This window comes from Globicephala melas, chromosome 1 (assembly GCF_963455315.2).
Source record: "Globicephala melas chromosome 1, mGloMel1.2, whole genome shotgun sequence".
Taxonomy (NCBI): domain Eukaryota; kingdom Metazoa; phylum Chordata; class Mammalia; order Artiodactyla; family Delphinidae; genus Globicephala; species Globicephala melas.
The window spans coordinates 106885401-106906594 of record NC_083314.1 but is presented as its reverse complement, the minus strand read 5'-3'; the positions used below and the strand labels follow the sequence as shown (position 1 = coordinate 106906594).

Below are 21194 nucleotides of genomic sequence, written 5' to 3'. Positions count from 1 at the left end.
ATTGGGTGAGTCCCATACCCAGGCAGTCATTCGGTTCCCACTCCAGGCTGAAATTTCAAAAGGTAACTTATCCCCTCTGGCGGCTCCAGGGAGAAAAGGGAAGGGGGATCACCCTGGTGGGATCTGCGGAAGTGGCTGGTGGCAAGTGGGGAGGCTGCCCTCCGTAGTGTTGCCTGCGTAACTGCACCTGCAGCCGGCCGAGGCGCTCACTTGAGCCCATGCTGTGTCTCCCGGTGCCGCCTGAGGTCCACCTTCCTCTGGAAGCCCTTTCCACACAGGTCGCAGCCGAAGGGCTTGAAGCCTGTGTGCTTGCGGCTGTGGGTGATGAGGTTGGAGCTCTGGCTGAATGCCTTGCCACACACCTGGCACTTGTGGGGCTTCTCACCTACAGAGATGGAAGGGGGAGGGGAGGAAGCATGAGTCTATGATAGAGCTAGAGGGAACTCACTGTGACCCGCAAGCTCTTGGCAGCGGCTGGCTGCACCACAGTCTAGGGCCTCTGAGCAGCTTGGAGGGTGCCGTGTGTGGCAGTGCAAGTCCCGGGAAGACAGGGGTGCACCAGGTGAAAGGGAGACTCTCCGGGTGGGGGTTCCCAGCCAGAGGCCTCAAACCGTTTCCTGCTAAACGGAAACAACAAAGGCCACGTGCCCTCCCCAGACACGCAGCTGAATCCGCCCTGGGAGGACTCCCTGGGCTTTAGAAGTAGAGAGCTCCCACAGCAGATGTTCAGCGCAAGGGGCCGGGGTGCTGTCTTTCAAACCACGTGACTCTGCTCTAATTGAGAGGAAGTTTTCAAATCTGAGTTTCCAAGTGGGTGTTGGTTTGTATGGACCAGTGAGCCTGTCTTCTTTCTTGCTCTTGGAGGACAACAGGATGTATTTGAAAGCATGGGCATTTCTAGAAGTCTTATTTTAAAAAAATCCACATCTGGGTCACAAAGTATTTCTTAAGGCAGCTGATCCTTTTCTATCTTGATTTTACTCTCTTTTTACGAGGTTAACACAGGATTCTTTATATACCAGCAACTCTTCACCATAGATTAATAAATAGCAGATAGGCTTCCCTGGTGGCACAGTGGTTAAGAATCCACCTGCCAATGCAGGGGACACGGGTTCAAGCCCTGGTCCGGGAAGATCCCACATGCCGCGGAGCAACTAAGCCCGTGCGCCACAACTACTGAGCCTGCGCTCCAGAGCCCGCGAGCCACAACTCCTGAAGCCCGGGCGCCTAGAGCCCGCGCTCCGCAACAAGAGAAGCCACCGCAATGAGAAGCCCACACACCGCTACGAAGAGCAGCCTCTGCTCGTTGCAACTAGAGAAAGCCCGTCCACAGCAACGAAGACCCAACGCAGCCAAAAATATAAATAAATAAAATAAAGTACCTTTAAATAAGTAACAGAAAAGGGTTTCTTTCCCCCCCAATTCAAATGCTGTTTAACATTTGGGAAAGTAGCATGATTTTCCAAATAGCCTCAGCATGGCATTATAGTCGGGGTTCGGCCTTGGAAAAAATGCAAAATAGATGAAGTCTGTTTTTGAGGAACCCTCTGTTCCTCTTGCTGTACCCCTTTCTATCTTTGTGCTTCAGGTTTCCTTGATAAGGAACCAATCATCAAAACTTATCCTATCCCTTAGGGTCAAATAAATCTGAGAAACGAATTCTAGCTAGAATGTAAATGTTTGATAAGGGCTTAATGTTTCATTCAGTCAAGATCCTAGTTGCATTTTGGTGAGCGTCTTGAATACCTTTACTCAAAAGGAGCGAGTTGCATGGAAATTTCAGGCAAGAGAGCATGATTAAAGTAGGATATTTTTCTAGGTTTTCTGACGGGGGCATCTACTCTGCCCAAGCATATTTGTAAACATCAACGGTGATTGTTTGGAACACACTGCAATTTGTTTTAAGTCAGTATTCCTCTTCTAAAATAAAATAAAATTCTGGATCTTGTGTAAATGTCTTGTTGACTATTAAGAGAGTGCTCCTGGCATTAAACCTGCCACCTACACACAATCAAAATATTAGAGAAAGAGTTCAGGATTGGAAGCCAGAGCATTCCACAGCCCTATGATTTACTCTCAGTCTGACCTTTGGTAAATCATTCCATCTCTCTGAGTTTCAGGATGGTAAGAGCAGCTCCTTCTACTATATGGGACGGCAGTAAGAATCAAATGAAGAGACAGATTTGAAAGCACTTTGTACATTATAAAGCATCATAATGGGTAAAGGCTTATCATTGTTATGACAAACTGGCTGATATTTTGAAAAGGGCAATAAGTGAATAGAAGCTTTCTGTATCCACCAATCCCCTTGGCTTTGAAAATAGAATATAATAAACACTGGTCAACAGGATAGACATTTGAGAGCAGACAGACCTGAATTCAAGTCCTGGCTTTGCCACTTGCTAGCAATATGACCCTGGGTGGGTGCCTCACTTTCCTCATCTCTAAAATGGGGATAAGGAGTAGTCTTTACCTCCCTGAGTTGTTGTGAGCATAAAATGAGATAATGCATTTTAAAAGCGCTTAGCAGAAAAAGCCTAGTAATAGTTACCATTTTTTCCCTTGCTCTGTCAGAATAAGCTGTCAGACTCCTAAAAATGCAGCCAAGAGGTCACACATAAGACCCTCCCCCAAAAGGCTGGGTGATAGCCCTAGAGAAAGTCTCAATCTCTAGGTAAACATTTAGAGCAACACTCTGAGAGGACCCTGGAGCTTCACATTTCACCTAGAGCAGGCAGCAGTTGGAGCAGCTGCTAAACTAGAGGAAAATATTCTTTGCAAGGATAGAAAACTTGCAGCTGACCTGCTGAGTCGTTCTTCAGATATAACCCCCAGTCAAAGCCTCTCTGGGGAGAACCACGTATGTAAATGAACCTAAGAGAATCTGTGCCTCTTGTTTTGTTTTTTTTAACACACATGCAGTGATTAACTCCATCTGGAAGGCCATTTCCACCACTCATTCTGGGGCAAGAATATCACAAAGAAGGTGAATTATGTTGGCCTCAGGGAGAAAAACAATGACCTCCACCCCCCCTTTCCACCCCTCAACAGGTGTTTCCCACAAGCCAAGGGCCTTCAGCTCACCAGTGTGGATGAAGGTGTGTTTCTTCATGTCTGATTTCTGGTGGAACCTCTTGCCACAGTACTGACAGGGGTAGGGCCGGGTGTCTGAGTGGATGAGCAGGTGTGTGGACAGTGTAGATGACCTCTTGAAGCTCTTGCCACAGATCTTACAGTCAAAGCTCCGTTCCTGCAGAGAGAAAGAGGTGATTACTATTGCAATGGTCTAGGCTGCCATTCTCCTCACCACCAACCTGACACTAAAATCCCCAAAGCTAGGGCTCTCTCTTCCTTCAGACTCCCCTTCCCCATAGCCTGCCCTATTATCCTCTCTCCTCCCATTTATTTCCAACCTCCACCCTTCCCACCCATATCCTCTACCCCTTTAACACTTTTTCAGCCCAAACACTTTTCAGCCACAAACTTCCACACCCCTTGGCCAAAACGTATCCCCACCCTGCTTTTTTGACACCAATTTACAAACACTTCTCCACCCTCCTCAACAGAAGGCTTAGACCTCAGTCACTTGAGAGGCTCCTCCCCCCTCCCCCCAGCCAGTGTGGATGTTGAAGGAGACGGGAGAATACTCTTTTTAGTAAATAGGTCTCTGTAAGTAAGCATTCTTCTGTCATAGTTACTTGTGAACTTATTTGCTTATCTACGTAGCCTCTATCTCTCAGCTAAACTGTAATCTCTGTGAGGGTATCCTGTCAGGGACCTGGTGTGTTACTGGATTCTCATGTACCTAGCACCTGGAAGTTGAGCAACAAATATTTATAAGTGAATAACTGAAAGAACAGAGGGACAAATACTGGATGCTCTAAATGAGCTGAGATTCCTCTTCTTCAGTCAGGAGGGGTCAATGCAGATTAAGTGACGGCCATTTGGTGAAAAGAAAGAGGCCAAGAAACAGCGCTAATAAATCTGACATATCCGCTGCAAGAGTGCATACAAGCCCTTCTCAAACCCAAAGTAATGATGGGGATCACATTCTGGAGTCTCACAATGATGTGACACCAAACTCCAGGGCTGCCTCGAGCCCTGAGCCGGCAACCACGCACCTTTCCCTGCACGCCTACGTCTGAGCAAGGGGACGTGGCAGAGGAGACTGGGGGCAGTCGGGGCAAGTCCAAGGAGAAAGGTGCCAGGCGGAGAGCGGTCGGTGCTGCACAAAGAAGCAGAAGATGCCGGAACGCGAAAACCTGAGCAGGGCGGCGCGCGGCCGTGCGTCCCGCGCTTACCTGCGAGTGCACGGCTTTGTGCTGCTCCAGGCTCACCGCGTGCCCGAAGGTCTTGCCGCATATCTCGCACGCAAAGGGTCTCGTGCCGCTGTGGGACCTGCGCACGTGCACCTCGAGCCCGTGCGGTGTGGAGAACACCTGAGGCGGGTGGGGCCGGGGAGAGGGCCGCTGAGAGGGGCCGAGGGGCGCGGACGCTGGCTGGGCGCGGGCCGGGGGCGGGGGCGCGGGACCGCTAAAGCCAGGCGCGAGGGAGCCTCACCTTGCTGCACTTGATGCACTTGTAGGCGCCGCCGCCCATTAGCAGGCGGGTGCACAGCAGCTCCGACTCCACCTTGACGCCGGTGCCCTTGTCGCCGTGCAGCCCGTGGCCGCTCTCCGGGTACAGTCCGCCGGTCGCCGGCCTCTCGTACAGTCCTGCCGCCGCGGGCCCAAAGTCGCGGTAGAGCCCCAGGCCCGCGCCGCCGGCAGCTCCGCCTCCTGCGCTGCCTCCCCCGGGTGCCCCGGCCCCCGCGCCGCCAGCAGCCCGGTCCCGGCCGTACAGCGCCGCGGGGTGGCCTGGCTCCGGGGCGCGCTCGCAGAAGAGGCCCAGGCCGGCGCCGCGCTCCAGGGCCGCGCACGGCCTGTAGCTCTGCACCAGGTGCCGCAGGTCGGAACCCGCCAGACCGCTCCACGAGTACGGCTTGAAGGGCAGGGGGAAGGGCTGAACTTCGTCCAGCGAGGGGCACACCGACTTCTCCGAGGCTGTGGAGGAACAAGAGGGCGTCCGGTTAGGTCAGGCCTGAGACCCGGCGGTGTCGGCCAGTCGGTGTGTCTGCGAAGTGCCAGGCACCCAGCCCTTGTGCAGCACTCGGTGCGCCAGGCCTCTCGCTGCGTGCCAGGGAAGCCCCCAGGTTCAAACGCCGGCCGGGTCCTTGGGGCCTCGAGGACAGTGGAGGCGACAAAGCAGCACACAGAAACTTTTCTGGCTGGACCAGCACATCTGGCGGCCCCATAGAGAAAGACGCGCCACGCTTCAAAAATGCTCCGAGCAGAGCGGAGCTGCGCGGGAGGAGAAAGCGGCGGCCGTTCCGGCCCTGGACGGAGCCTGTGGGCAGAGGGCCCAGCCCCGGCGCTCTCCCGGCCCCTACGTGTTCCTACTCCGTCCTTTTTCTTTCCCGGAGTCGGGAAGGAGGGAGGCAGTGAGGACCAATAAAATGCGGCCCGGCCTATCCGAGACATATCTGTCTGGGAAGAAACAAAAATAAAAAAACGGGAAGGCGTTAACATTTCTCAAAGTTATTAAATACCCAATGCAGGGCCAGTGGGAAGGGGGCTCGGGCTTGCTAAATACTCCCTATTCCCAGTCCTGTCATCATTTGACAGAGGGAAAAAAAAATTCCCACGAATTTCTTAGAGGAATGATTTACAATGTAAGGTTTAGTCACCACCTGCCAGACAAACAGCTTTCCGAATTCACGGCCTTCTGCACCCCGACCCATGCGAATTTTGCTAAAACCAAATACCAATATATACTTTTCCCTAAATGCATACGGATTTACAAATCTGTTCACACACACCGCAGACTCCAGTCCAGGCTAGCCGCTTCAATGAGAAGCTGCATTTCGAGTTTCCGTCGGAGATTCCGGCGGTGCCCAGTCCTTGCGCGGCGGTGTCCTGCACAGCCAAGAAGGACCCTCGGGTCGCCGGCTCCCAGACGCACCCTCTTTAGCCAAGTCGACGCACTGAGTTTGGGACGGGGTTGGGGGTATCTTTTAAAACTAGTAAGTTAAATCTGGAAATAACCGGCCCTTGGCAGAATCCCGCTGTTCTGCGCTCTCCATTCCCCACCGCCGGAACCCGAGACTCGCTCCCACCCAACGTGTAGTCGGTTTGCGCGAAGCTCGATTGCTGGCTGGAAATGAAACCAACGGGCTGGTCCCCAAAGCGGGGCCAACCTGGTAGAACGAAAAATGAAATAGGCCCCCAATCCGCGCCTGCGAAGACCTAGCGGGTGGCCGAGATTTTCGTCCCGGACCGGTCCCTCCCGCTTGGCGCCCCGCTCCGCCAGGCCCAACGCCGCGGCAGCGAGCTTAATTTTTAAAGGCAACGACACTTTTCTCTCAGACTGCCCAGGTCTCCGTTTGAGACTCGGGGGTCTGGATTCTGGGATCCCAGCACTGCCTGGGATCCAAGCAGCCGACCCCGCGAGCAGGCTGTCCCTGTCCCAGAAAAGCCGCTGCCTCCCCGCGGGGCCCAAGAACAAGCTCCCTCCTCTCGGAAAGACTCTCCGCCATCCATTTGGCATTTCTGTGCCCAAAGCCGCTCCGGTTCATTCCTCACCGCTGGGTCTCTGCCGCCCGGGCCCCAGAGCTCCCAACGGGTCCCTACCTGGAGACACAGAAGGCGACGGAGGCCTCCAGAAGTCCTCAAACTCCGAGCTCCGATCGCAGACGCTGCCTTCACAGCTGCCGGGGGACGTGGAGGCTCTGTCGGGGGCTTCGGTCAGCTGAGACTCGGGGGACAAACGGCCCCGGGGCTCCGCCTTCGCCCCGCCTGTGCTCGAGGTGCTGTCTGCGGAGAGGAGGCAGGATAGGGGCTCAGGTTGGGTCTGGATGGGCCCGATGGTTCTGAAGCGGTGCCCCCCAGACCGTGGCACCTGGGCTCCCTCAGCTCTCCCCAGACCCGGCCGGAACCCTCCCGGATCCAAGGGCGGGAGCAGAGAGGCCTTGGCACCTAGGCGACAAGCCCGGAAGGAACCTGAAAGGTAGGTAACAAAAAAGGCAGCAAAGGGGCTTCGGGACCGCCCTTCCCGGTTCCTGGGGGATGGTGTGGCGGACACAGAGTCTATGGCCCCGGGAGCGGCCCCGCCCGGCCCGCGCACGCCCCGCACCTGCTCCGCCTGGCGCCAGTACATTCTCCAGGCGGAGGGAATAGTCGGGTCCCGGGGAGCGCGGCTGGTGGTAACTGTGAGCCTTTTTGCTCTTAACCAGGAACGAACGCGGCATGGTGGTCGGGCGCGCTCCCCACTCTGCTCCAAGGGTCCCTGGAGCCTCCGTCAGCCCACCGTAAGCCCCAGCCAGGCGGAGACCTGCGAGAGGAGAACAGGGTGGAAACGTGGGTCAGCACGCTCCGAGACCCGGGACTGGGCAGCGGAGTAGACAGAGTTCGGGCCAGGGAGGAGGGAGGAAGGCCCGCGGGAGGAGGGGCTTGGCCCCGCTGCGCCGCGCTCACCAGGTGGCACTCGGACAGGTGGCGCAAGCCAGCCGCCGCCGCTCAGCGGTAAAACCCGTCCCCGGGCTCAGACTCAGGCCTCTTCCTTCTGCCCTGCCCACGCCCCTCGGCCCCTCCCCTTCCCTAGCAAAACTCGTTTTGGTAAAAACTCTCCGAGAGCCGAAGTCCCCAACGGGCCAGTTACCCCAACTCGACCACACACTGCCTGTCTGGATCCGCTCTTGGGCTGGGGAGAAAGGCGTAGACGCACGGACCAATTTAGGGCGGGGGAGAGCGGAATGTGTCGACGGTCGCGGACCGAGTTGAGGCAAAGAACCAAGCCCTCCAAGAGCCGGCTACAGACTGTGGTGAAAGGGGGTCAGGGGAGAGATGCCTCCGGCTGATTGAGGGGCGGGGTCGGGGGAACTGCATCAGAAGGACTGGGGGAAGCAAAGGCCGGAGAAAGAAAGCAGGAAGGTAGGGAAGCAAGTGGCAGAGGACCAATCAAGGCCCCGGGAAGAACTCGCTTCCCGGTGATCTTGATCGCCCCTCACTTGTACCCCACGCGGGGAATAAATTGGCCCGGAGACGCGGGTGCGGAGGGAACAGGCAGGGGTCGGCGCAAAACACACCAGACCATGGAGACCTAACCTCGGAAACAAAGTCCCGGGAAAAAGCACTTTCCGTTCTGCTCACCAAAAGCCTTGCCCTGGGGAAGTCGAGCCGGGTTCGCGCGCTACGGCTGTGAAACGCGCGGTGTGCTGGAGTCCGCAGAGAACCAACCGTTTAGAGGACGCGGGAGAGCGCAGGCTGCTCTGGCAGCAGCTAGAGAGTCGGGATCGGGGCGCGGGTCTGGGAGGGAGTTAGCTGCCCGCTACGCCGCTCTCATTAACCCCCCAATCAGTTCACCTAATCCCGGGGTCGAAACCTGAGCCCGGCGGGGAGGCGGGGCAGCGCCTACGGCCTTTCCTGGGGCTCGCTCCGGGGGCGGGACCTGGCGGGCTAGGAGGTTTGGGGAAAACGAATCTGCCTTTCTCTCAGGGTGAAGGCGATGGGGGACGGGTTCAAGTGCGAGCTGCAGGCTCTTCGGGCACCGCAGCTCTCGGTTGTCTTGGTTATTTCAGAAACAAGGGCCCTGGGGATCCCGGGTCCGGGAAGGACCCCTCATCTTTGAGCTTCGCGCGACTTATTCTGCCAGACTAGGTACCGTGCGGCTCCCAGAGCAAGATGCAGGACAGAGTCTAAGTCTGCCGGCTGGCGCTCCGGAATCAACACGAGTTCTCGCCCCACGTCCCACTGTGTCCCCTTCCCCGGAGGAGGAATGGACAGGCTTGAGAGAAAAGACAGCTGGGACATATAGCTGAGTCTCAAGTGACGTTTCCCGTGTCCTAAACGCCAGAAGGCCCCTAGGATTGAGGGTGTTGCCCGCCTGTACCCGGGCCGGCCCCTAAGGGTCGGGGCTTCAGGAGGCCTCGAGGTGCTCGGCTGCCATAGGGCGAAGCACTGCCGATTCAGTTTTCCCTGCGCCCCGGGGTGAGCTGCTCCGTCGGCTGTATACTTAGACACCACAAATCCAAAACCAATTTCTTAAACAACCATGAAAACTCGGAGGAAAAGGAAAATGGGGTGAAAATGTCCCGAGGGCCTTGCTGCGGTTTGGGTCTGCGTTGGCGCGGAGCGGGACAGGGGCGGGAATGCAGGGGGTGGTGAGCTGTCCCCGCCACCACTGAGTCTGTACTGACTGGCACGGAAGCGACCTCCCGACTCAGGCCACAGCCCTGCGCCTCCTTTTCATCCTGGCTGGCTCTGTCCGTTCCTGGGAGGGTGGAATAGGTAGAGGGGTGGTAGGACCAAGGGCTGATCGCGTGGGAAGGCGACCTCTCGCAGCAGCTGGCGCCCGGGGGCGGGGCAGCCTCCTCGGCGCACGCGGGCCAGCCGGGCCTCTCTTCACGGTCAGGGCCTGGGAAGGCGGGAGCTGGAGGCGCAGAGCGGGCAGCCTCCTGAGCCCAAATGCCGCCGCCTCCCCACCAGATGTTACCTTCCCGGTGGATCCCGCTCCTCTGCAGAACCACCAAACCGCCTGGCGTGCGCCCCCTGAGCCAGATCCCCAGCCCCTCTGTGCGGGTCGCGCGGGGACCAAGAGGATAGAGCTCTTTTGGTTCCCAAACTGCGGCCGGCATAGGGTGGGAAACAGCAGCGCCCTCTGGTCGCCCCCGCAGTGTCGGTGTCCCGCCAGTTCCTGCGTCCGCCCCCGCTAGGGGGGGAGGCGCAGCGGACCTACCTGCGGGGTCAGGGCGCGGGTATCGCGCTCCGAGAGTTTTCAAACTGAGTTGCTTTCGGGAGAGACCGCGCTGTCTCGCTGTCTCTCTCTCTCTCTCTCCTTTTTTAATCTTCCGAGCTCAGCCCCCAAAACCACAAGCTTCACTTCCTGAGCGTTAAGGAGTAGCTCGCTTAGCCCTGTCAGACCTGCCCCCCAAGCCCCAGTCGGGCGGCGGGCGCGCTCCCCCTTTGCGCAAGGGTATAGGAGGCGGACGGGGGCCTGGCCTTTCTAGCCGCCCTCCCCTGCGGCCCTCCCCGTTTTTTCTCTGCGGGACGGCGTGAGATGGGGAGACCCGGAGGGCCCAAACACCCAGGCACTAGAAATGACTCGAAAGAAAATGAACTATTCTTGGCTCCTGGGAGACTTCCGCAGCGAGAAGTCACAGATTCAGGACACAGATTGACTGGAGCGCAGGGGGTGGGAGCGCCCAGCTCCGAGGAAGCCTCCCCGCCCATCTGGTCCGGGACACCCCCCCACAACCCCGCTGCCTGCTTGGGCTGCGCCGCCCCCGGGTCGGGGCCGTGAATCACCCGCCAGTGGTGCCGCCGGCCTGGAGCCCGGCGAGTGGCCGCGGCGTCCGCAGAGCGAAACCTGCCCCGCGGCCCCGAAATAGCTTGTTGTGGAAACACTTCGGGATAAATACGCCCAACAAGGCTGAAAATACCTTGACACCCAATCCCAGAGGTTTGCTCATTTCCCTTCGGATTTAGGTAATGGTTAAATTTGGAAGAGGTGGGCGAGCGCCGAGCCCCCGGCCGAGAGGGCGCAGGCGGCGCGTCCCGCGGGCGCCCGGCTGGGCTGGCGGGCGCGCCCTCCCCACGTAGCGCTCACCCGCGCTGGGCCGGGTCCGCTCGGCCGGCGGCTAATTTCCGGTGGTCGGAGCTGCGAAATTAAAGGCCGCGCGGAAGGGAGCGCGCGGGGGCAGCGACGGCGGCTGCTCGGCTGACCCCGCCCTGCCGGGGCAAACCAGGGAGAGCCGTACCCCAGGCGCGGGCTCCGCCACCGCCTGAGGTCAACCCAGGCACCTAGTCGGGACGCGAGCGGTAAAGCTCCATAAAAGCACTACCCTGCTGATTATTAAAAAGTCATTCTTCGCTGGGATTGTGTGTTCCATGAGGGTAGGGGTGGATCTACAGCCTTGTGTCCTGGTGGGCTCGTAGCAAATGTCTGTGGACGGAGTAAATGAGTGAATGGCACTAATTCACTAATTAATCGTAGTAGAATAGGAAAAATTAAAACCTCACCCATGAATAAAAAAAATGCAGCGACCTCCAACGCTGGACTGTATGTCATCATCCATAGAGTGTGGCCTGTGGTGTGTACTTAAAGCCTAAACCCTTTCCTTAAGGGGGATGGATATCGTTATAATTACCTTACTTTCCTAAATGAATTGAGTTAGATTTTGATCACTACTTCCTGCACAATAAATTTCCAGTGTCAGATACCGGGAGAAGGGAATGGTGTTCCTCAGTTCTTGCAAAATAACTTGCTATTTTTTAGATTAATCCAAAGTTGTCATGCAAAAAAAGTCCTTAGAGAATGCTTTTTAAAAATGATTTTTAATTTGCATTGTAAATCTAAAGGTTTGTGGAAAATATTTGACTACTATTGCCGTGCTTCAAGCATGCTTTAATAATTTAGATGTTTTATACAGCAATGACTGCACACCTACTATGTGCCAGGTGCGGGACCATACACGCATCTTAATTGTGTGACTGTCCTCCTTACACCACTGTTCATTTGCTTAACATACTCTTTATAAATAAATGCAGAGGTAAGCAATCTTAATCAGAAGGACTACAAATATTGAATTAGCTGAAGGGAAATTAAGGTCATTTTGTTAAAGTTTTTATTTGTGTGCTTTGTTCTGGCCTAAGGTATAAAAATCTTAAAGCAGTAGAAAACACATCTTTCTTTTTTCCTTCTGTCTTATGCAACAGCAAAAAAAAAGACCAAACAAAATTTTTTTCATGATAAATGGGACCATAGAAAATTTATTATCAGCCAAGTTCTAGAGAAATGGCTGAACCATTTCCTTTGCACATTAACAAGTTCAAAGTCAAAATTTCTTGTGCTGTGATTAGTTAGTAGTTTAGTGTCGCTGTTTGAAGTCTCAGAAAACATGGGGAGACTTTGAAGGGGACCAATAATCACCTTAGAATAAATCCTGTTCATTCAGAGTAAATCTAGTCATCTTGGGTTTTGTTTTTGTTTTACTTTTTTTTGTTTGCCCTTCACAGCCTCTGAGTTTGCAAAATAAAACTAGGGACTGGGACAGGGACACCCAGAAAGGAGCAGGTGGGAGGGGAATGGCACCGAATTCCCCTTTACATACTTTATGTTATGAGCCATGTAGATGTATTACTAATTCAAATAAATAAATACACATTAAAAATATTCAGCCATTGAGATCAGGTTATCTATCAGGTGCATAGTGTTGGAAAGTGATTCTCACGCTTAGGGGGGACAGAGGAGAAAGGTAAGAAGAGGGGCACCCAGAAAGGTTAAGAAACTTACCAAGGGGCAGCATAGGGCCAGGACTGGAAGTGATGATAGAATGAACCTGACTTCCCACTACTCCAGACTCCCTCTCATTTACCACTAAACGGAGAGTGAAGAGAGTAAGCCCCCCCTCCCGAAAAGTACACTTTTTTAAATCTAGGAAGAATCCCTCCCCCCAAATATTCCTTTGGAGCTGGATATAATGATAAGCAGAATGTAGGCTTGGGGCATAATTATCTATAAATACTGGTTTTCACAAAAGAGGATGTTAAATTTACTAATTTTGTCAGTAATTTACTAATTATTATTAAATAACAATAATAATGTATCTACAGATGCCAAATAACAAATGACCTTCTTCATATGGCAAACATTTCCAAGTTCTGGCCAGTGGCTCATTTATTTCAAGCAGCATCTCATAGATCAGAATTTCCTTACAACAAAAGATTTGAGACATTTTAAAAAAGAAAATTGTAACAGGATATTACCAGTCTCTTGTTTTTTTCACAAAGCTTTACAGTTACCATCTCTGTTCTATTTGTGGGAGGCATAGGAAAAATGGGTGATCCTGAGGAGGGGTGATGCCTCCATTTCCAGCATACATTTCTGTGATGTTTGCATCATTTGATCCTCACAGCAATGCTATCAGGAGGGGAGAGAGTCTACGCTTTTTGTTGATGGTCATTTGTGGTATCTATCTCTGTTCTGCCAGTTACTAGCCCTGTGACCTTGAACAAATTGGCTCAACTCTCGCAGCCTCAGTTTCTCATCTATAAAGTCAGAGTACCTACCAATCTTGCAAGACCATGGAGCAGTCCTTTGATTTCCACTCTTCACAGGATCCTCTGGGCACCAAGAATGGAAGAATGCTCCAGTGAAGGTGTCCTAGGTTTAACCTCCTTGTCCCATGTCTTAATTCAATTTGTTCAACTTTGCATAAGTAAACTTTGTGACAGCAATTTGCAGGGACTTGGATTTTTTTTTAAAATCAAAGGTCAGGGAAAAAATGAATCAAGGATCTATTTTCATTTCTAGATATTCTATGGAATTATTTGGGGGAAGTTAAATGAATAACTAACTTGTTTCAGAACTTAGTTTACCCATCTTTAAAACAAGAAATGCCTCCCGTGTATCAAATGCCATGAGCTATTGGCTGAGGAGTAGCTGTGGGAGAGATACTGAGAGTAAAATCAATGTTTAATACACACAGTAAAAAGAAAAAAAAAAAAAAATCACAGGATGGGACTAGGCATGAGGCTCCTCTGTAAACCAGACAAGAGATTTTGTCTATAAGAAGGTGGTGCTTTATTTTTTAAATATATTTTTTCATTATAAATTATATTAGATACAGTTTGATAAAGAAAGAAAAGAAGAAACCCAAGACAACATTCTAATATTTTTGCTCTGCTTCTTTAAAAAAAAAAAGTAATTGTAATCATATCACAGATACAAGTGTGTATTCTGTTTTTTCCACTGGATAATATTTCTTTTTTCTATTCTCTTTCTTTTTTCAGATTTCTTTAATTGAACAAAAAACTATTTTATAGTAAAAATTATTTAAATAAAAATTGTAACAATCATGTTCCTTGCTTTTATATTGTCTTTTATCATTCTCAACTGCTATAAAAAGAATTCTATCAAGTAGGTTACTATAATTTACTTAATCATGCCTGTCTTAGTATTTAGCTTGTTTTCAGTTTTTACTATTTTAAGTAATGCAGTTTTCTGGCTATAGCTTTGCCCACATTTTAAATTGTTTCTTTAGGATATCTTTCTAAGTGTGGAATTTCTGGATCCAACAATGAATATTTTTTATGGCTTTTGATACATGCCAGAAAAAGTATTTTGGATAGCATGTTTGTGTAATGCACAGGCCAAAAAAATTCATATCACTTAGCAAACAGTTAAAAGATTTAAAAAATCAACTATGGAAAAGTTAGACCTTGATAAAAGACCAGACATAGAACTGGTTTTTATTTTATGCACAAGAAGTATTTGTGAGACAGTGTCCACACCCTGTCATATTGCTATGGTTTTGTTCTCTTGCTATTAAAAAACTATTTAATTTTTGTCTTTGGATTAGCTGTTTTGGTGAGTGAAGTTAGACAGAAATAAGAGATATATATATTTTCTAAATTATATGAATTCAAGGAATATAAATGCAGAATGATAACTCCGTGATGCCTTAATTGAAATGTTTGAAATGTTAGGTAATATATTTGTCTCCCTTCCACTCTTAAAATAAAATTCAAATGACACTATAAGTCAGAATAAAATTTGAGGGTATCATCATTTATGGAAAGTGGGTAATGCTTTTTTACCAACATATGCAAAAATTGGGAAATGGGGTAAAGGAGAAATTTGGAGATAAAAAAATTAGTATAAGACTTATGCCATGAGTAAGACCCAATTTTGTATTAATATTCAGAACCTTTTCAAACATGATGAGAAACACTATTTTTCTTTAATAAACATTTTGGAACCGATATATTTAAATCTTGTCACATTATAAAACATGTTCTATTAGTATAAAAATCTAAATTAAACATTTACATAAAGGATTTCAAACATCTGAAGAGGGAGGGGCTGTCAGCTTTGGTGTTCAAAGTTCAAATAAGAAAATTGTTAACCTCACCACATATATATTTTTACATTGTTCCTAAGAACAGATTGACTGAATAAAGTGTCATCTTATGTGTGGGCTGCATGAAATGACTCTTCATAGAAACATACCCAGTGTGAACTTTCATGGAAAAAAAAAGTAGATTTTAGTTGGTGAATGGAAAATGTAACGAGAGAGAAAATGTAAAATTATTTTTCTTTTTTTTTTCATCATTTCCTCCAAGATGTTTGGTGATCCTTTTACCCTATGTTTACCCCAGATGAGACACTTCACTTTCAAACAGTAAAGCCTATATATTGTAACTTTAAAAAATTACTTATAAAGCATAGCTCTGCTACAGGGAATGTCTGACCCCATACCTGGAAGCAAGGTGGGAGTTGAGGCTCCTGGAAAACTCAGGCAGCCTGCGAGGCTCAGATCAGTCCTCGTGGATATCCCCAGACTCTCCCTGAGAGACAACTCCCTGGGAGGACAGCAGGACCCGTGGTTGGCAGATACAACCCACTGGGTGTTCTAGCTCTGCCCCTTACTGGCCTCGTGGAGGAGAGGGAAAGGCTGGGACTTCTCAGAGGCAGACATTAGAGTCATTTCTATTTCTGCATAAGGACACCAGTGGTTTAAGAAGCCCAGGTTCTGATAACTAGCAGCTTTTTAAAACCCAACCAAATCTGTTGAGTCCCAATCTTGTCTCTTTCCACCAAACTGTACTAATAGTTCCACATCCAGCACAGGGAGCAAGAGCCTTGAGCCAAAAGCCAAGTGCCTGTTAGAGCCTTGGGGAGTGATAAGCATGGGGGAGACCAAGCCAATAACTAAGTTTGATTGGTAGAGGAGAGGGAACACACTTCCTCACCTCCTGCTGCGAGCTTGAACCCCAACCCACCTCCGCCTTGCCCCCGGGCACGCTGCTCATCACAAGCCCAGAAACAGCATTAAATGAGTGAGTTGCTGAAAGTAGAATAGCTGTGTGACAGAACACTTGTAAAGTTGATAATAGAAAATATTAAAACACACTTCCATATCCCACTACCTTAGCTAGTAATATCTTGGAGTGTTTTTTTCTCAATCTTAAAAAAAAAAAACTCTAGGTGTATATTTTCCATGCTATGATCACGTTGTCTAATTGTCCATGTAAGTGATGTGTTGTGATTTTATTTATTAACATTTTTCTGGACAATTGGATTGTTTCTTTTTCCCTACTATGAATGATGCTATGATTTTTTTTTAAGTGCATTTGGGTTTTTGTGTATATATAATTCTTTCTTTACTATTGATTGCCAGAAACGGAATTACTGCATCAAAGAATAAGGACCTTTTAAAGTTTATGAACACATATTGACAAATTATTTTCCCAAATGAGTATAATAATTACACCTCTGCCAAGAAAAATTATAAAGACCATAGTAACCAAGGAACAGAAGAATGTAGTCATTAAAGGCATGGACTCTGAGCCAGATTTCTACAATCTAGAAATTCTGGCTCTGTCCTTTATTAGCCTTAGACAAATTCCTCAACCTCTCAGTCCCTCAATTTCTTTACCTGTGAACATACTTATAATAATAGCACCTACCTCATAGTTTGTTGCACTGCACAGATTTAACGAGATAATAGATGTGAAGCATCGAGTAGGCATTTATGAAGTGTTAGTTACTGTCACTATATATCAAGCACTATCGAGGCCCTTTCATACATTTTCTTTAACTATCCTGATAAACATGCTGTGGAAATAGACTTGAAGAGGTTTGCCTTTCCTAGATCTCATGGCCAGAGAAGGACAGGGCCGAGATTCAAACCCAGGCCAGCCTGGCTACAGACCCTGTAGGTGGACTCTTGGAGGTAGGGCCCACGGTGTGGGAGCAGTAGCTTGCATACCCTGGACAATGACCAGGAATTGCCAGGAAGCGTTTTACTACAGATTTCTGACATCCCCAATCAGTCCGACCACCTGAGGCTCTCAGACCTCATCTCCCACAGGAGGCCTTGGGTTCTGGGCTTTCCAAGATTACTTTCAACTCTCATGGTCTGTGTCTCCATCAAATTGAGTAGTTCATCAAGGCTGGGGCTGGTAGAGAGTGGCAAAGGATCATTGCCTCTTCCTAAAATACTCTTCTTATTAATAAACAAATACTTATTTTGTGTTCCCCTTTCTAAAATATTTTTTAACTCTTCCTGTTGTCAGGTAAGGGCCAATTCAGTGGTAGGGGTCATGAGGTTTCATTTGAGCTTTAATTAAAACGCACCCACCACACACATCCCCCTGCACACGACCCCCAATCCAGACATATCTGATGAAAGAATGAACAGGGCTTCTGTGCGAATCAGGGATTTGCTTGAGCACTGCATGGCTTCTTTGTTCACTAGTAGAAGAATGTCCTGGTGGCAACAAGGAAACACAAGGGACAGCACCAGAATGAACTCTGACTCAGGATGGTAACCTGGTTGACCAGTGTGGCAGCTGAGTTTAAAAGCAGTCCCTGAGGCCTGAAGGATGGAAAGTCAAGTGCTGGCACAGTTGTTCCACAGGAGGATGGGGTCTGTGGATTCAACAGTATGATTCAGTTTAATTCAACAAATATTTAGTGAATACTGGTTGAATGTCATGTACCGTGCCCTATGTGGGGTACAGAGATGGATATGGGGGCCTCTGCTCTCCTTTACCTACCAAGAAGTGACTATAGCAGGGAAGGTAAATAAAAGAGAAAATTAATGAATGAAGACTATATCCCTCCTACCCCAGGCCTCTGAGATGGCCATTTGGCCTGGCATACAGGGACTTTTTCCTTTTTTCTTTTTTGGCTGCACTGCACAGCTTGTGGGATCTTAGTTCCCTGACCAGGGATCGAACCTGGATTCATGGCAGTGAAAGCCTGAGTCTTAACCACTGGACCTCCAGGGAATTCCCCAGGGACTTTTCTTTTGACCAGTGTGATAGTTAATTTCTCGTGTCACTTTGACAAAGGGATACCCAGATAGCTGGTAAAACGGTATTTCTGGATATATCTGTGAGGGTGTTTCCCAAAGAGATTAACACTGCATCAGTAGATAAAGTAAAGAAGATCACACTTAACAAAGTGGGCTGGCATCATCCAGTGTATTGAAGGCCCTAATAGAACAAAAAGGTGGAGAGGAAGGGTGAATTCTCCACCACCACCCCCACTTCTCTCTCATCTTCTCTTAGCCTTGGACATTGGAATTTCTGGTTTTCAGACCTTCAGCCTCCGACTGGAGTTACACAATCAGCTGCCCTGGTTCTCAGGCACTTAGACACAGACTGAATTATACCACTGGTCTCCTGGTTCTCCAGCTTGCAGATCGTGGCACTTCGTGGCCTCCATAACAGTGTGAGCCAATTCCTATAATAAATTTCCTCATATATATCTAGATATATCCTATTGGTTCTATTTCTCTGGAGAACCATGATGAGTACAACCAGTCAGCACCATTGCACAGTTTCTGCTAAAGATCTGAAATTAACAAAATACATGAGGCTGGGGTTAGAATTTTGGAGCATCAAAATATTCGACCAGTTGTGAAGAATGTGATGTACTTTTTGCACAGACATTTTTCCTTCTGGTTTGGGAAGTATTTTGTAGTTTGGATTGTAGAAAGGCATTTATTTGATTTTGGCATATTCCATGATGCTTGTCTAGCCAAAATTTCTCCATGTTTTTGCTTGGATTCTCTGGGAAGGAGTCAGAGAAGGTGGATCAAAATGTTTTCTTTCTTTCTTTCTTTTTCTTCTCTCTCTCTTTCTTTCTAATAGCAAACTTGAGATTAACTATTACTATTAACTATTTTTGGTACCAAGACCAGCTGTATTTCTCTCTGGAATCCTAAAAAGTGGTTATTGTGAGACAGAAATGAACAATGTTTCATACTTCCTTATAATAGATGCAATACTCAACACACAGTGTTGATATCACAGAAAAGCACAAATTGGTAAAAATTATACTTTAGGAAACTATGGCACTGTCTAGCAAGGTACCAGTTGTCTAATGATCTGGTTTAATCCATGGATATGATTTAGACTAGACTGTCTGAAAAAGCACATAAGCTGATGTATGCTTCAAACAATCCTCCCTGAAAATTGCTTCTCCCTACTGAGTTTTTAATAAATATTGGATGGCTTCCCTGGTGGCGCAGTGGTTAAGAATCCGCCTGCCAATGCAGGAGACATGGGTTGGAGCCCTGATAGGGGAAGATCCCACATGCCGTGGAGCAACTAAGCCCATGCACCACAACTACTGAGCCTGCGCTCTAGAGCCCATGAGCCACAACTACTGAGCCCATGTGCCACAACTACTGAAGCCCACGCACCTAGAGTCCATGCTCCCGACAAGAGAAGCCACCACAATGAGAAGCCTGCGCACCACAACGAAGAGTAGCCCTGCTCGCTGCAACCAGAGAAAAGCCCGCATGCAGCAACAAAGACCCAACGCAGCCAAAAATAAAATAAAATAAAATAATTTAAAATAAATAAAATAAAAAATAAATATTGAATGACAAAATGAGATTATATTCCCAGCCAAATCCTGGAATGTAGCTATCCTGAGTTGTCTAAATTCAGACACACATGCCTTAATAGACAATTCAAGGGTAGAGTCTAGCCTATTATGAAAGCTGAGGTACCTAAGGACAGCTGGCTGGATAAAAGGCTTTTCTCACCTACAAGGGAAAACCAAAGTCAGGTGTAGACTTTTCCTGAGGAAATTGTTTTGAGTCTTTGTAGCACACAAACTCGACTCTAAAAGCTCACATCCATAGAACATGGCCAAAATGATATTTTTCTAACTTTATATTTTCAATACAGAAAAGTTCAAAGAATAGTGCAATGAACATCCAAATAATTCTAACTAGATTCAACTCCAACATAACCTTAATATAAAATTTGAATAAAAATATTAACACCAAAAGATAACCTTAATTAAGCATCCCCAGAATTCATAACTTTTAGTAGGGCTACTTCCTACCATATCTACCCTCTGGATAAAGTATCTGTGATGTACAGGGAGATAATTAAACCAAGTAACTTACATAACATTGTTTTAACATTATAAACCAGTTAAAAGATGAGAAATAGGTGCTTTCCTGGTGGCGCAGTGGTTGGGAGTCTGCCCGCCGATGCAGGGGACACGGGTTCATGCCCTGGTCGGGGAAGCTCCCACATGCCGCGGAGCGGCTGGGCCCGTGAGCCGTGGCCGCTGAGCCTGCGCGTCCGGAGCCTGTGCTCCGCAACGGGAGAGGCCACGACAGTGAGAGGCCCGCGTACCGCAAAAAAAAAAAGATGAGAAATACCTACTGAATACATACCAAGTATAAATTTATTTTGCAAGTATATACCTTCTCTGGCAGCAATTACCCAAGAGGGTTTTATCAAGAGCTCTGAGTTTGAGATGATAAGACTCGTTTATCTGCATATACAAAAGTGCTTGCTTTTTTTTTTTTTTTTTTTTACAACAGAAGGGAGTTGTCAAGCTCAGCTATGAAAACTGTTCTATTGCTCAGGTTCTTTAAGATTTAATATATGTGTTAATAGGGCGCAGCAGGATAGAGTGTATCTGTGTTGAACCTGTGTAGATGGCTCCATAACCAATTCCTGCCAACAGACCTAAAGGCTGAGAAAATGTCAAAGGAATATTATGTTGCATATAATAGACAAGCTACGTCTAAAGTCTGCCTATTCCTTATGTACAACACTAGCCAGAAAAACCCAGGCTCAGAATTTGCCAATCAAGATAATAACTCAGGGCTTCCCTGGTGGCGCAGTGGTTGGGAGCCCGCCTGCCGATGCAGGGGACATGGGTTCGTGCCCTGGTCTGGGAGGATCCCACATGCTGCGGAGCGGCTGGGCCTGTGAGCCATGGCCGCTGGGCCTGCGCGTCCGGAGCCTGTGCTCCGCAACGGGAGAGGCCGCAGCAGTGAGAGGCCCGCGTACCATAAAAAAAAAAAAAAAAAGATAATAATTCATTTTTTTGGTTGTTGACTATGAGTTCTTTCCCCATTTTATCTCATTGACTACAACAACCCTATGAGGTAGGCAGTGTTATTGTTATTATTCCTATTTTATGGGTGAGGAAACTGAAGCTGAGAGGTAACTTTGCCCAAAGTCACACAGTTAGTTAACAGGATTCAAACCTAAGTGGATTTGATATTAAAGCCCAGATTTTTAACTCTGGTTACGCTACCCCACTATAATAAGCAAACAGACTAGATGGTCCTTTAATCAGGCTGGCTTTTTCAAAGACAGAATAAATGCTGC

The 21194-nt window shown here is 48.7% G+C and overlaps 1 protein-coding gene across 1 annotated transcript; it reads right to left on the bottom strand.

Moving 5' to 3' along the window:
* Positions 1-206: 206 nt before the first annotated feature.
* On the bottom strand, positions 207-7285 carry GFI1 (growth factor independent 1 transcriptional repressor). The gene is made up of 6 exons (XM_030868664.2): positions 7171-7285; positions 6669-6851; positions 4561-5042; positions 4302-4439; positions 3085-3250; positions 207-385 (listed from the first exon to the last, which is right to left on the bottom strand). Exons 1-6 carry the CDS (start codon positions 7283-7285, stop codon positions 207-209), a joined length of 1263 nt encoding a protein of 420 aa, XP_030724524.1.
* Positions 7286-21194: the final 13909 nt, after the last annotated feature.

Coding starts and splice junctions, on each gene's coding strand:
- GFI1 (XM_030868664.2), bottom strand. CDS start 7,285: ATGCCGCGTTCGTTCCTGGTTAAGAGCAAAAAGGCTCACAGTTACCAC. Junction 6,852..7,170: donor ACTGGCGCCAGGCGGAGCAG/GTGCGGGGCGTG, acceptor TCCTCTCCGCAG/ACAGCACCTCGAGCACAGGC. Junction 3,251..4,301: donor ACAAAGCCGTGCACTCGCAG/GTAAGCGCGGGA, acceptor TTCTCTCTGCAG/GAACGGAGCTTTGACTGTAA.